The sequence below is a fragment of the Lonchura striata genome, chromosome 8 (assembly GCF_050655825.1).
Source record: "Lonchura striata isolate lonStrDom1 chromosome 8, ASM5065582v1, whole genome shotgun sequence".
Taxonomy (NCBI): Eukaryota; Metazoa; Chordata; class Aves; order Passeriformes; family Estrildidae; genus Lonchura; species Lonchura striata.
In genome coordinates, this window is record NC_140710.1 from 24,025,308 (window position 1) to 24,041,089 (window position 15,782).

At 40.1% G+C, this 15,782-nt stretch overlaps 1 protein-coding gene across 5 annotated transcripts in view; it reads left to right on the plus strand.

Moving 5' to 3' along the window:
* RGL1 (ral guanine nucleotide dissociation stimulator like 1) overlaps positions 1 to 15,782 on the plus strand; it is a 73,302-nt gene that overhangs the window by 27,732 nt on the left and 29,788 nt on the right. For all 5 annotated transcript variants that reach the window (XM_085586589.1, XM_085586591.1, XM_021525119.3 and 2 more), the window contains one exon: positions 11,700 to 11,908. Coding sequence is in view for 2 of the 5 variants with exons in the window: in XM_021525119.3 (XP_021380794.3) it covers positions 11,700 to 11,908 (209 nt within the window). In the remaining 3 variants the exon portion in view is untranslated. The remainder of the gene's footprint in view (positions 1 to 11,699; positions 11,909 to 15,782) is intronic.

The following is a 15,782-nucleotide window of genomic DNA, read 5'->3' on the forward strand; positions in this document are numbered from 1 at the left end:
GTGTACCAGGGGTAAATAAATGCCAGCTTGGTGTGGATCCTGCTCTTCCTTGCCTTTGTGCAGTCACTGAGTAGTGTCTTGTAAAGCAAGGCCAGAAGGTGTGTGATGTCTTAGTGCTAGTACCACATTAAGATAGTATCAGAGATTGTGAAAGATGATTCCTAAAAGGAATTGGAACCTCATTCCTGAAGGGTTGAGCAGCTCACCAGCACCTGTCTCTGGGAAGGTGTCACTGTTTGCTCCTGCAATCTCTCAAAAGTACTTTTGCCCTTGATTCACCCCAAAAAGCACTATGTTCAGTGGCCATACAAGCTCTTCAGAAGTGACTTGTAATTCTTCCTGGGTGGTACACTAGCATGTAGGGCTCAACTATAGAATTTATGTTAAGCTTTTACACCTTATGAAATACGAATTTTATTGATTATGAGGATGTGTGTTTCATTTAAATTTTTTTTTTTAATATTTAAAGAACATTTTAAAGCCATAGTGAGGAATTCTGTGTTTTGGATATGGAAATCCATTTACTGTTTATAGAAATCCTTTTACCTTGGACCAAACTGAACTCATGCTAATGTCTGAATACTGTAGTTCAGTTTAGCACCATGCCACCAACAGGTGACAGTTTGGGGACTGCAAGGAAATCAGAAACATATCCAAGTGAAGTGATAATGGTCTTGCATTCTTACAGCACCTTTTGCCCAAATAACTTTCAAAGCATGGCTGCAGGTTTTCTCCAAACTGACTATATTGGGTGTTGTAATGTAACACAGCACAAAAGTAGGATTTGAGTAGGGATTGAAATTCAGCTTCAGTGCTGTGGCCTGGGTTTGTGAGATTCCTCTTTCATCAGGGAGGTGGAAAAGAGATGGGGAAAAAGTGTTTATAGGACAATGTGACTCCAAAAAGACTGGGGTTTTGAGGCTGCTGAAGGGTTTGAACTGTTAAAAAAGTCATGGGAGATGGATTAGCTGTCAGAGCTGCATGGTAATATTTATTTAGTGGCTTCACACTGTTATCACATGGATATCTTCTTCACATGTGGCACATGCAGTGAGGAGCAGCTGCTTAGCAAGGCACAGCAACACATGGAAACAATTTAGGACCAGGAGTGAATTAATTAAAGCCACCTGGGGAGAAGACCTGGACTTCTGAGAATCCAGTTCTGTGGAAGCATTTGCCCCCCATGCTACAGCAGTTGTGAAAGGAAGCTCAAATATTAAGTTACAGCAGGGAAGGGGGGAGTGAAGTGAAGCTTAGAAAATATTGTTAGGGAGATGACAGTAACTCCTCACTCATTCCTGGTGCTTGCTCCCTCATCTCAAAGGTAGGAGAACTAGAAAGGGCATGCACAGGTGGAAAGGGGTTTGGAGATACCAGAAAGGTGAGGAGTGTTTTATTTGTGTCTTGGTGCAGTTGGGGTCAATGTGCAAGTTTAACAATAAATCCTCACAGGACTGGGGCTCCACAAATAGGAGGATATAGGAAAAAAGGCTTCAGAACAGTGAGTGGAGAAAGGACATGTTATCTCCAGGGTGGTTTTGAAAGCAAGGCGGGGAAGAAATTAGTGATTTTACTATGTAAAAACTGTGTAATTAACCCAAAGGGACTTTCTGCTGGCAGAAGTAATCGAGTCCAACCAAGTCCAGGAGGATTCAGAAAGGATTGAACATTTATATAAATTGAACATTTATATAAATAATGAGAAAAAATGCATGAGATTCAAAACATAAGACATTATTTTTTATGCTTTGGGGATAAAACAAACATGTCCTGCAGCTGAAAAGAGTTTTTTCCTTCAGACTTGTTATTCTGAATGTTATGCATGTTATTTCTTCACCTTCCTCTATAGCATCTGGTTAAAGGAGGAAAAACCTCTAGTTTAGTTTAAAATTACAATTATTATGTGTGGCTGTTTATCAAGTTCTGGTTTCAATTTGTTTGCAGCAAATGTTTAATGAGGGAGAGTAAGATTGAACACAGGTACTTTAAAAAGAATCATGAGGACTCTAATGCCCAGGAGGTGTCAGGGCCATATTGCCATGTGGTACAGGAATTTGGTGTGGGCTGGTTTTCCAGCAGCCCTGTGACCTCCTCCTGGTTAAGGAGAACTCTGGGTGTTCAGATCTTGCTCTTTTTTATGTGTGCAAAGCAAAACTTTGTGCAGTTTTAGACTGTGCAAAAGTAGGAATTGTGTGGGCTGCCCTTTCCCTTCCCCCATTCAGCCTCACAATAGCTGCTTTAAAAATGAGGCAGCTTGAACAGAGCAGGGTACTCTACATGTGGGCTCCTCAGACATTTTTTGTTTGCTTTTTGTTGTCACTTCCAAGCATTGTGCTGAAATAATGTAATGTTCTACCTACTGGAACCCTTCAGGTCTTTCCTCAGATACGTGCACCACCATGGGACCTCTGAGGGTAGGACTTTAAGCAGACTTTTTCTGGCCTCTCACATTTATCTCTGTTTAGTTGCATAAGCCCTCTGTTGCACATCAGAGTGTAGCTTGCCTTGAGCAGCTCTGGCAATCAAAATGAGATTCTGGCAGCTCCACCTCAGGTGTGAAGCTTTTGTGCCACTTTGCATGGTGACATTCACTAACCTTTTGCTCTTCTGGGTTGCAGACTGATGGAGTTCTGACTTTTTCCTCTGTGCCACCTCCATGGCTGTCCTGCACATGGCTATGACAGCAGCCTCCAGTGCTGCCCCCAGGCCACAATGGCACTGAGGAGGTGTAGGCATTTCAAGTGCTTTTGTGGAGTAATCCTGTTCTTATAGTGTATTTAATCTATTTTTTTATCTTATATTCTTCCCACCTTTTTTGGTTTGAAAGCATTTTAAAGGATTATTTTCTTTTCCCCTCCCACCTCCTTGCCTGCTTTGTACTGCCTTTCTCCCTACAGAGAATCAACCTTTCTTCCAGTCAGTAGTTGTTTCTTCCTTCCTGGGGTGTGCATGGGCTCTCTGTGCAAGTAAAACAACCTGTTTTTATTACTAAGTGGCATTTTCCATTGAAATATTTTAGAATGACTGAATGCTTTGAGACAGCCCTTGGGCTTCAAACTGGAGACTTGTGGTAGATCTCATTAGGCTGCCAGATCCCAGTGGCTCTGTGTTAGTACCTAAAAATCCTAAAGCAGAAATAGACCATCACATTAGAGCTAGCTAGGGTTTTATTCCCTCCTAAATATAGTTCATACCCCACACAAGCTTGCATGTATTGAGTAAATGGAGGTTTTGACTTGATTTGGGTGCAGAATGTCCTTCAGTTGTTTAGCGGATTCCTGTGGATAGAACTTGTCAGCTGAGCTTCATAACATTTCAGAGATGTGTTGGGATGCAAACAAGTCAGAGCTCTCATCTGAATTAGCTGTTGTCTTCAGTGCAAAATAAATTAATTAACAAAATGCTCCTCAGGTGCATTTGAAACCTGGCTTTAATATTCCATGCAAATACATCAAGAAAATTATCATGAAGATACACCTTTGCTTTTGTTTGCTTGGTTTGTAGGAATCTCTGGCTGTACTTCTGATGCATTTTGTGTTTCTTAGAGTAGAAACCCTTTAGGGCAGGGCTAGTGTCTTTGGTTTGGAGATGGCAGCCCATTGTGCTGCTGTTGGAAATGCCCCATGAGTAACAACAACGTGTTTCACTTGGAAGGCAGATCTTAGGCCTTTGCATTCCTTCCATGGAGTGCTTCGGATTGATTCTGGCTGTGCTCCAGACTCCTGGCTCTCTGGAGCAGAGAAAATGTGAATGAACTCTTGCACACTTACTTAAAGCATGAGGCTTGCATTCTTCCTGCAAAAACAGGCACTTTGTTCAGGAAAACATCAGGTGGTCAGGGAGAACAGGACAGGGAAGAGCAGAGGTGTGCTATTAACTCCTGGTGGGTGGTTAAACAACAACCCTCTCAAAAAAAGAAAAACCAAACCAATGTGGACAGCTTCTGATTTATCTGGCTTTTTTTTTTTTTCCCTCTTACTTGCAAGCTATACTTACTTTGCATTCTGACTCAATACTTCCACATAATTATGTGTTTTGATTTATGTCCATTGCCTAAGGATTTCAGTCCAAGTGCAACGCAGCATTCTTAAACCAAACCCCAAATATCTGCAGAGGGTTCAGGGCCAGCTCACACTGCTTGTGCTGGGGCAGAAGAGGAGGGTTCACCACTGGTGCTATAGCTAGGAGAATGCACTAATTTGTGTTGGTGTGTGGTAGTTTAGTTGTCACATGCCTCTGTCTTGTGAAATGCAGAATTTCTCATAGAGAAAGTACCTGTACAACTGCTACATGGCTTGCAGACACACATGTAGCCACACACAGTCACTCCCTGGCTCTGTAGGGGTGTGTGTGCAGGACAGGAACACCAAGAGATACCATACTTCATCCCTTGTGGTGTCTAGGTAATACAGTAAAAATGCAGATTGGCCTGGACTAATGACTGAGTTAATATTTTTGGACTCTTTCAGCATGTAAATAAATATTCAAGCTGGTAACACTTAATATTAGGAAACATTAGCTTCCTATTACTGCTTTTTCTACTCAGACCCACCCTGAAGAGGCCTTTTAGTTTCAAAAAAAGTAAAAAGCACAGCCATGAAAATGAAGTTTATAATGCAGTTTAGGCGTGTTTCCATGCTATGGTCATAAAAGTGGTTACTGACTACTAACCCATTTCTTCTCAAAATCTTAGAAAAAATTGCCTTTAGAGATTGCTTACAGTAATTATTATGAGACATGTAACAGCATTTCTTGGGTATTTGTTGTTCCACAAAGATAACTTGTTCCAAGTTCAGTTTACTCTAAAATATGCTTCAGTCTTCTGCAAAGTATTTTCTTCTCTGTCAGAAGGCATTTCATCTCCCCTCACCTACAGTTTAATTTCCAGCTATTCATACTATTAGTAAATTATCACTCTTGCCTTGTTGGTTATGCTGGATACAATGGCAGTTTACACTGATTTCCTGACTCAGTATAAATTTAATTTCTGTGTACAGCTTGAGCAAGCTTTGCAATGTGAAAGGAGAGCCAACAATACAATTAGGATGAATAAAAGCATTTTGGGTTATGTAATATGCATTTGTGCTACTATTATGCAACAGAATTATTACTTGTGGCATCCTTAAATCCATTTTGAGTTTAGCACTGTTGCCTGCTGCCTCATACAGGACCTTCTTTGTTTCTACTGACTGAGCCGAAAGTGATGATGAGCTCCACAATTAATTTAAATTTAAATTACATTTCTGGAAGCAGATAAAAAATAGCCTGACTTGTCACAGTATTAAAGGACAAGTATTCTGCTTGTAGTCAAAAATCATGATACGAGATGAAATCTGTCTGACTGTGTTAGTGGTAATATCAATCATCCCCTCTTTTTGCTACGCTTGGTATTTATTTAAAAATGACAGTGTATTTCAGCATTTTGCATGAAAGAAACATGGCAAAGGGCTTTCCTGACCACTGTTGCACAATTAACATGTAAGTAATAGCTTTCCTCTGGCATTTCTTAGGGTAGGCATAGAGTTGTCATTTTAAGCATCGAGGCAGCTTAGAAATTATTGTATATAAATACAGAATTTGCTGTGCTGTGAGATTGAACCTCTCAGTATTTGTCAGATGGCAGGTGCACTGTACCCATCCCTGTAATCTATAATCAGAGCCACAAGAAGCTGTTTCAGACTTGGGTGAGGTATTTGAGTTGTCTGCCACCTTTTACACTTGTTTTTCTTGCTCACCACTTCTTCTCCCTTATGGTCCCAGTACAGGTTCCTGGGTGCTTTGGTACCTCTGGATTTCCAGGGCAGACTGGAAGCTGTGAGAGTGTGGGGAAGGAGGAAGAGGAGCTCAGATAAAGGCTGTGAACAGAAGCAGTAATTACTCTTTCTGGGGCAAAGGGGAGCTGCCTCAGCTGCCTTTACCTCCTTAAGGGCCTTCTGTAATCCATACCTGGAAAAGCTCTTAGTAGTTTTCACAATTCATCACTGCTTGCTTTATGCAAGTCTCGGGAGACTTTGTAGAGCTCTTCTCTCAGGGAGACACTGTGTAACACTTCCTTTGGCTCCAGAAGTCAAAATATATTAGAAAATGAGCTGATTGTACTGCCAGAATGGGCACTAAAACCCATTCCTTGCTTTCATCTTGGTACTCTGCTCACTTAGCTGTTTATTATTCTGAATATTTATTTACTACTTGGTTTGGAGATTGGGCATTTTGGTGTTTGAGAGGAGGATATTGAGTTTTACAAATAATTTTCTTCTAATAGAGAAGGGTTTTGGGAAGATAGTACAGGACACGTTTATTTACTGGATTATGAGAGTGTTTGTAGTAAATATCATTTGATGACAGATATACCTCCAACAATGTAAGATGCACATGACTAAGAGTCTTACCTGACTTACTGGTTTCTTTTCCTTGCTTTTCAGTTTCAAATTAGGAACTTGCTAAGCTTCAGTGTCCACTCAAAACCACCACAAGGAATATTTCATAATACAAGCTATGAAAATAATACATCTCTGGCATGCCTAAGAGGGAACAGGGTTGTGGTGAACTGCAGATCTCTGAAACATGACAAACAAAAAAGAAACATCAATAATCTGATGATTCAGGTTCAGTTAACTCAATGACAACACCAAGTCAGATGAGAGAAGAGGGTGAGAGGCCTTGTATTGGTTTTGGTAAAAGTCTTTCTAGCAAGAGAGGTGAGAGGCAGGACAAGAGGGAGCTTTTTGTAGGTAGGAAGTGATGAGAAGGAAAGTGCATAAATTATACAATGTAGAGATGGAGATCTGGAGCTCTTCAGGTGATTTTTATTTTTTCCTTTAAAAACCTTGTATGCTGCACAGTGAGCCTCCTGGGTGACTTGATTCTCAGTGAGCTATGTTCCTTTGCAGTACAGGTGCTTCTGGGTGGGTAAATTCAGACCAGGAATTTCTATGTTCCCATGGCTGGATAAGCTCCAACATTTGTAAGACCTGCACAAAGCCATTTTAACCTTGACCTCTTTGAAGATTCAGTTTAGTGATGCACTTGCTAAAACTCCTTTAGATGCATGCAGGGAGAGGTGATTTGTGAATTAGGCTTCCTTTACTTTTGCTCTGATTCATGTAGAGCTGATCCCACAAAACTCACAGATACCCAAATGAGTCAAATTTTGCATCGCTTCAGAAGGTGTGAGAATGCACAGCTCAGCACCACAGAACTTATTTCTTGTTTCTTATTTTGACCAGAGTGGCTTTAAGTAGCTGCAAGGTGTCCAAGCGAAAAAGTTCAAACTGAACAGCAGCATTTGTGTAAGAGGCTTTTTTCCTTTTCTCTTTTTCCCCACTAAATCTGCCCCACAGCTTTTGTGACTGTTTACCAGCACTTCAGACAGATACCAGCCAGGCTGTGAGCTCAGAGGAGAAAACAAGAATGCCTTTTGTGTCGTGATCATGGAATTAATTGGTCCTGGAAACTCTGGGTCGCTGCCAAGAATGGGTATTTATGTGGCAAGAAAGGAAAGGAAAAGGGCGGAGCTTTGGAAATCCAGGAATACCCCTCATTTTTGGAGCTTAGGAGAGAGTTCATAAACTTATTTTGGCTTCTGAGTTTGGTGCAGTCAGTATGCAGAGTTCTGGTTTTGTGTGGGTGTTTTGGTGGGTTTTTTTTTGTTTGTTTGTTTGGGTTTTTTTGTTGGTTGTTTTTGCTTGATTTTTGTAGGTTTGTTTTTGTTTGGGTGTTTTGTTGTTGTTTGTTTTTTAACAGTATCCAAAACGAGGAAATGAGAGGTATTGAAGTGGAGAGAGTTCTGTGGAAAGCTCTGGCGTAATTTTATTTCATTTCATTTCCAAGTGCACTGTAGGATAAAAGCATCTCCCTTTGTCTGCAGGACATCCGCCGCTGGCCACCCAAGCCCTGCACTGCCAGCCACGCCTTCCTAGGCTGGAAATTCTGCTCCAAATTCACAGTTTTGCCCCTGCAGACTGTTTTCTCTTCTGATAGCAGGGCACAGAGCTTTCCTAGGCTGGAAATTCTGCTCCAAATTCACAGTTTTGCCCCTGCAGACTGCTTTCTGTGCTGGCAGCTGGGCACAGAGCTTTCCTAGGCTGGAAATTAGACTGACATTATGGATGCTTATACTTCTGGAGTTTTTTGAGTACCATAAGTCAGCTTTTCAAATTCCATTATTTGATTTTTTCCCCTTTTTTTTTTTTAATTTCCCCCAAGGATAAGTGTAAATATTAAAGATATATATTGTAGAATATGTGTGTAAAGAAGCAGTGTGAAAAAAATAAGGTTAAAATCACAAAAAGCATCTAATTTCTACTTTCAGAAGGTTAAAGTAGGCTCATATATAGACAAACAGTGGGAATCTTGATTAGAGTGCTTTATTTTGAGTTAATGTACAAGTTATTGCACTTCAGGCACTTTTATTCCAGCACAGGGTGTCTGTCCAGTTAGGAAATAAAAACAGAGTGGAAAACTCTCCATCTGGAAAAGCTGTAAGTTTCAAGAAAAGTGAAAAGCATTTATGAATCTGTCAAAATTGGTAAAAATTCATTTAAAGTGCTAGTTAGATGCTCCTGAAAAGAAAACTGCAGAATTTCTGATAAAACAAATCCATAGTGAAGTGGTAATGTTTCAAATGACTGAGCCTGAAGAATACTTGCTACCTCCTTTTCTTATTGTTCATCCCAGTTTTAGTATTTTTTCCAGTCTGTGTAATTAAAAACAATTATATTGACTTCATCCCACGATTCTCACTTCCAGAAACTCAGCAGATAATATTTGCATTGGAAAAAGCCTGTGCAGAGCAGTGGGGGTTTTTGGGTGAAAGCAATTTTTTCCAGTGATATTTCTAAGACAATGACTGCAGTTCTGTATGTCTGTTAGGGTAGCAGCCTGGTTATGTACTGATCAGAGTTTTAACATTCTTTTTTTTTTTTTTTTTTTGGAATCTCTGATCCCTCTTGCTAGGCTATAGCATTTATTTAGGCACTGGTGGTGTTTATAGTTACTTTATAGTCCCACTGGAGTAATGTTTGGAGGAAGCTTTTCAGCCTGGATGTGTTTTGGTGTGCACGGCGCTCTCTTGTTTCACCTGGAACTTTATCCATAGGTAATGTTTAGTGCTGTAGGGCTGTGAGATGATCACCTTAAAGACAATGGGCACCTCTGAAGGCACAGCATTGCCAAGGGTTGGTAAAGTTGTTGGAATTACACTACATCAGTGCACACACAACCTCAGAAAATAGAGATTTGCAAGGATATACCTCCATTTAATCTTTCTATATTTGCTTTTGAAAGATGCTGTCTGTCTTGTAGGAAGCTACTTGTTCATCACTTGCAGATTATCAAGGTTACAGTCTGTTGCCTGAAAAATCAAAATGAGATTTTAAGAGTCATAAATCAGATTATAAAATGCCATATCTGTTTGTTTTAGAGGACCAAGGAAATGTTACTGAAGACCTGAGATGTCGAGGTCTGTGTTAGACCATTGGACATGGTGCTGAAGGAAACAAAGGGGAGCTGGAGAGCTTTTTTGTTCTTTGGGTGCACAAAACAGTGCAAAATTGGTGTCATTTCTTGGTACCACTAGCAGTGGTCACCATGCACCCCTGTCAGAAATTGCAGAGAGCTTTAGGAGCGTTTTTTCATGGCAGTGAGTGGAATGTTCCTCTGAGCAGAGAGCTCTAAAGCAAACATGAAAACTCCTTTGCCTTTGGGTAGCCTGGTTGTGTCAGTGAAGAGATGCCCTCTTGATTAAATCCAGACTGAGCAGTTTCCTGTTAGCATGAAACTCAGCCCACAAGGTCTTGTTCTCAAAGCCTGTTATTGAGCTTGTCTGCCAAGTCCCTTTTCCTTTTAAACTTACAGGCAGAATTGCTGAAATAATACAAATACAAGTAATCCCAGAACTCTCACAATGATTTCTAACAGACTGATATTTTGCTGACAAAGTTTTAGATTTTTCAGAAATTGGGCTGGTTTTGTTTTGCTTTGGTGTTTGTTTTTTTTTTGGGTTTTGTTTCTTTTTAACATTCTCCTAACATGATGTCTTGGGGAAGTTGTAGTGTTGCAATGAATGGAAAATTTTGTGCATGTATCAGTCTTGGAAGCAGATTCTGCCCTTGTTTTGAATATACTCATGTGAGAGAATGAGAAGGTTTTATGCTCCCTGAGTGAATATGCCAATAAACCATTACACTGTGAGTGGGGCAATCTGCTGGATCAAAAATTAAGAGTTAAATACAGTGGTGCAGACTTTCTTCCCTGTCTGAAAGTGGCTGTATTGTCTAACTAATTATTTTCAAAAGTGCATCACAATTGTAAGATTTGTTTTGCTTAAGGAAAATTCGAATGTAAGAGAGTTACATAGTGGTAAAAGCATATCCTGTTAATAATTTTTCCTTAATGGCAGTGTCATATGTAAGTCCAGATACATTTTTAGTTTATTTTTATAATTCATATATTTCCAGATGCACCTTTAAGTCAGACACATTGCAGGTTATACACCTTTTAAAGATCCATGGAACAAAATGTAGCAAAGTATTTCCCCATCTAGTCTGTTTTGGTTTTGTTTGGTTTTGTTTTGTATTTTTAAAACAGACAGTAATGTTGTATTTTAATGTTGCAGCAAGGGTTTGTTGGATCTCATGAAGCTGGGAAATGAGATAGCAGAGCTTTGTAAATAGTATTAGCGACAGAACTTTAGAATGATGTTAAAGACATCTATATTGTTTAAAACTGAAAAGGATGTCTATTAGAAACAATTACAAAGCACTGGAGCGTAGTGATGTAAATAGGAAGTGGGTGGGGTATCTCTTTAAATTATCTTATTAATAGATTCTTTTTTTCTTTTGTGTTTGGCCAGTATCCCAAGCCAGGGTTGGTAGTGACTGTCATTAACATGCTTTGTGCCCTCAGTATCAAGGTGTTTGAGTAAACATCAGACATTTTTAAATTACAATCCCATTTTTTCCCACATATTTTACAAAATGGAGTCACAAAAATACTTTTCTGAACCACTCTCTGAATAATGACATAATTTAAGGAAATGTTCTCTCAGACTCAAAGCAGGCTGTAAGCATTTAAAACAAATGCTGTTTAAAAATACATACCTACACAAAATCCCAAACCCTAAATTTATGGACAAATATTATGCCAAGTGGAAACTCTAAGAGAAAATTTGAATGTTAGAATGCCTTGTTTGCAAGATGAGTTTGACACCCTTCTTGCAAAAAGTATCTTGAAATGTTTTTGCACCAAATGTGTTCTGACCTTGGGTCTTGTGTGACACCCCAAAGTTGATATTTTCAGCAAGGGAATCGCAAGTGCCAGTGCTTAAGTTATGGTCAATTTTCCTGTTTATTCAGAAGTTAAATGAAACACTGAATTATTACTTTTATTCCCTTCAGTAATATTTCTCTTTGTGGGATAATGGATTGTCTTTTAGATAATAATATATGGTGGAAGCATGACTTAACTTGATAGTAGTTGCACTGTAAAATGTTTTTTTTGAGTGTCTCAGAAAAATGTTTTAAAATAAAGTTACTTTAAAATCCATTATTTTATACAGCATTTAGTGCTTGGAGAGCACCAAAAATTGACAAAATCTTTTTGTAACTGGTGATGGCCAATTCCTATGCAAAGATAGGATTTAATCTGTGTCAGGGATCTTTCTCCTGCCTGATTTTTGTGCTTTTTGTTTCCTTTTGTAGGGTGAAGGAGACCAGTTACCCCCAGAGCACACTGTCAGACAGTATGAAACATCCAAAATCAGGGCTATAAAAGCTGGAACTTTGGAGAAACTGGTGGAGAACCTTCTAACAGCTTTTGGAGATGCAGATTTTTCCTACATCAGCATCTTCCTTGCAACATACAGGGCCTTTGCTTCTCCCAGGGCAGTGCTGGAGCTTCTTCTGGACAGGTAAGAGCCACTGCTGTGCAGTGGAAATGCACCCATCCTTTACACCACAGGGGAAAGCTGTCAGGAACTCTTCCCTTGCTTTTAGTGGGCATGGATTTAATAACCTGTTGTCAGGAATACTGCAAAGTCCAGAATTTCAGCATAAAGATCCAGTCTTTAAATGCATTGCTGCTCACATTACAATACTCATCAAAGCATAGATAAGGAAAGTGTGCCATGTCTGGCTGCTAAAGAATCCAACTGGACCCACACAGCAAAATTAATTCAAGTTTTCTCCAAAAAACCCAACAGAACGCATGGGCTGCAAAGTCACATCTAGAACAGGTTCCAAAATTTTGTAGGATACCAGTGTTTTCAGACCTAGCTCTTCTGTTTGGGGGCTGCTGATTCGGAGCAAGGATTGTACAAACACAAGACAGAATTTGCTCTCCCGTTCTATTACATCACATGAATATGCAGCCATAAATTTTTGCAGACAGCCCAAGAACTGCTAAATGTTATAAGAATAGCTTTTATGATCAGACTTTAAATCATGGCTGCTGTGTCTGCATAAATGCTTGGAACACGCAGTATTAGTTTCTCACCCTAAATCTAACTGTGACACGGCTGGGTCAGGGGTGCTCTTATTTTGGGAGTGTCAAATTTTTTACACTCTCAAAATCTGTGATTCACAGAAATGTTTACTCTGGCATGAAGTAATTAGAACAGAGAAGTAACATAAAAACCACTAGGGTTTGATTTTGGCTCTTCCACTAGGTAGATACGAAACAAGGCATGGATAAATTATCTGTGCTTTTCTATCTGAAAAGGATAATCCTGGCTGTTTTGTAGGAGTGCTGTCTGGCTCAATTAGTAAAGATAATAATAATAACCTGGCAGTCAGGTAAGCAGTCAGCTGAGAAAAGAGCAGCCATCCTGGAGAGTAGACTTGGTAACAGTTACATTGACTGTTCTGTGCTTTGTCTCTTAGTCCATCCCAATTCTGGTTCAGAATGTGAGAAATTATAAAAATTGACAGTGGGTACGTATAAGAATATAAAAACATTGAGGCTCTAAGGAAGTTGGCCCTGCCTTCCTCCTCTCACACTGATTTAAAGAGGTGAAAATATCTGGAGAGGGCAGGAAAGCCCAGGAGAACTGTCTCCATAGACTAGAACTCTCTTTTCTGAGCCCATTTTTGATCCTGATGACTTGTGTATGTCTCTGAGCAAATTGCAATATCCTCTTCAGAGGAATAGGCTGCCTGATCTTGTCAGCATCATCCCCAGCCTTTTTTAATACATGGCAGGATCCACAGGAAATCCTAGGAGGTTACCACTTCCTTCTCTTCTCACAAATCTTAGGAGCGTAGTGCTTTAGAATCCATGGATGTTTCTCTTGGCTTTTTGTGTATCATGGATAGTCTAGAGTTTTATGGCTTGGGAGAAAATGTAGATTAAATTTAAGCTATAAAAGTTAGAATTATGTACATGTAGCTGAGGAATATGGACTTGTGAAGAAAAGCAGATGTTATAAGGAAAAAAACTGAAAAAAAGATAGATAGTAATTGATTTTAACCAGCTCGATTTTCATCTCTAGATTAGTTGAGAATAAGTAGCCCAGAGCCTGCATTTTTGCAACTTTGTTTTTAGTGATACTTGTTATAATCAGAGTATGAGACTAAAGTGAGTATCAGTGTATAATTTGTGTTTTGTTTTGTGTGCCACTGAAGTAATAATGAAAAAGGGAATAACTTTAAAAACAAAAAAAGGCAGCACAGTTTTGGCATTTGTTGTCCGTTTCAGTTTCATCTGAAGAGCTTGAGCCCTGTCTCTAATTCCTGGGGACAGAGCAGGGTTGTGGGCTAAGGGAACAATTAGAAATGCTGAGCTCTTGTTGTTTGGTCCAGGGGAAAACAGTGATGTTACCAGATCAAAAAAGGCCCTTCCAGCTTTTTGCAGAGGAACAGCTCCTTGGGAGAGAGGAGGAGGGAACAGCATCCATAGAATTTGCAGGATATTTTACTTTGTAGGGACATACTGAAAAACCTCCTCCACAATGTATTTGTGGGAGCTGGATCGCCCTCAAGCCCAGAGCATTCAGTTTCTGCTGGATTTGCTGTGGACAGCAGAATTGTCTGATGAATGTGTTAGCCTTACACAAACCCAGCTTACACAAAAGGTCCTGGGACTCTTGGGAAAATGTGCTGGGAAATGTGCATATCCTGTACCCGAAGTGTGTGGGGAAACCTGTTGGTCATTTGATGCTGTCTGCAGAGTATCCTGTCCAAGCAGTAGTGCTGACTGAATTTGGGCTAGGAAGCGTTTGTGGTGTCCAAAAGCAGGTGAGGTGCTCTTCCCTGAGTCAGGGGAGCAAATAAAAAAGCTGTTGCAGTGTTTAAGAGAAACTTTAGTTTTAAAAACAGTTTTGGAAGTCTAGTTGTTGCATTTTTTATCTTATTTCCTCCAGGACTTCACATTATGCTTTTGCTTTCGATTAAGTTTCAGACAGAAGCACTATTATTTTTTTTTTAGCCAAATTCAGCCTATAAATGTTTTCTTTTAAGATAGTTTAGAAGTCAGTAGACAAAATCTTGAGCATAGACTGGTATGTTGAGAAGTAAGTGGGATGATTTGTGTTCCCAAAGCTATTTAGGAGTAATTGAACATCTACATCCCTTTAGCATTCATGGGAGTTTGGCATCTAAGGGAGCAGACAGCTTTGGAATTCTGCCAAGCTTTTAACACTGTATGTTCTGATATTTTCTAGTTGTTCGGTACAAGGGGGCAGGGAGAGTTAAAAGAAAAAGATCCTGGTGGCATTTTGATGTAGAAAACTTCCATGGAAGTTCCTGGAGGGAAGGAGAGCAGCTCCTCCTGGCCATGGATGTGGGGATGCAGTGTGGTTCCTTTGGTATTCCCAGGGGGGTATTCCAAAGTGTGATGGAAGCCAGAGGTGCTTAGCTGTCCAGATGAGGTTAGAAGGAGGCCAAATTCCTCTCTTCCATAATGTATTTTGCTCTGATAACTGTGATCTGTCCTGTGCTTGGCTCAGGCACAGAGAAGTAGCAACCAGTCCCTGTCTGGAGCAGTTAACAGAGGGAATTGAGATTGTTTGGTTGAGAGAGTTGAGCTGGGTAATGACAGCGAAGAACAAGTTAGATTTATATTTCCCATTCATTCCTTTTGCAGGGGGATGGTTTGCTGCAGGGTGAATGGAGAGGATGGGAAGCAGAGGGGGAGTATTGAAGGAAGGGTCCTCCAGTAGCAGAGCCACACGTTTTGGGACAGCATGGGACAGCAGCTTTGTGGTGTTTGACTCACTCCTGTTCCTGTGGCATCTATGATTTCATCTCCTTTTCCTTTATATCAGGGGGCTTATCTACTCAGCTAGAGAAGTGATTTCACTTCCATGACTCATGTGTGTAGGATTCCAATCACCTTAGTTTTCCTGAGGATCTGGCCTTCCAAATTGCTTGTTTCAATGCTTACAAGCTTATTTAGGATTTTGTTTGGGGGCATTGCAGAGACCACCTTTCCTTATTATTTCTGAGTTACTCAGAGTGTTTTCCTCCCTCCCTCTTAACAGAGATGCAGGGATGCATTTCCCACTGTGTTCCAGTATTTAAACATTCAGTATTACCCATTACATTCTGGTCTCATTTGCTTAGTCAGTCCCTTTGAGTGCAGTCTGTAACTTCCCAAATGCCAAGCAAGGCTGAAAAGTTCTGTGAGCTACAGGATCCTTTTGTTTCTCGTGTCTCTTTTTGTATGCAAAGCATTCCTACAAGGCTGGGCAGTGAAAGGCTCTTTGTCCAGGAGCTGGTGAGAACAGAGTGCTGGAAGGCTGCAGAAAGGCTGTTCTTCACATCACTTGTGTTGTTAACTCCTCCTAA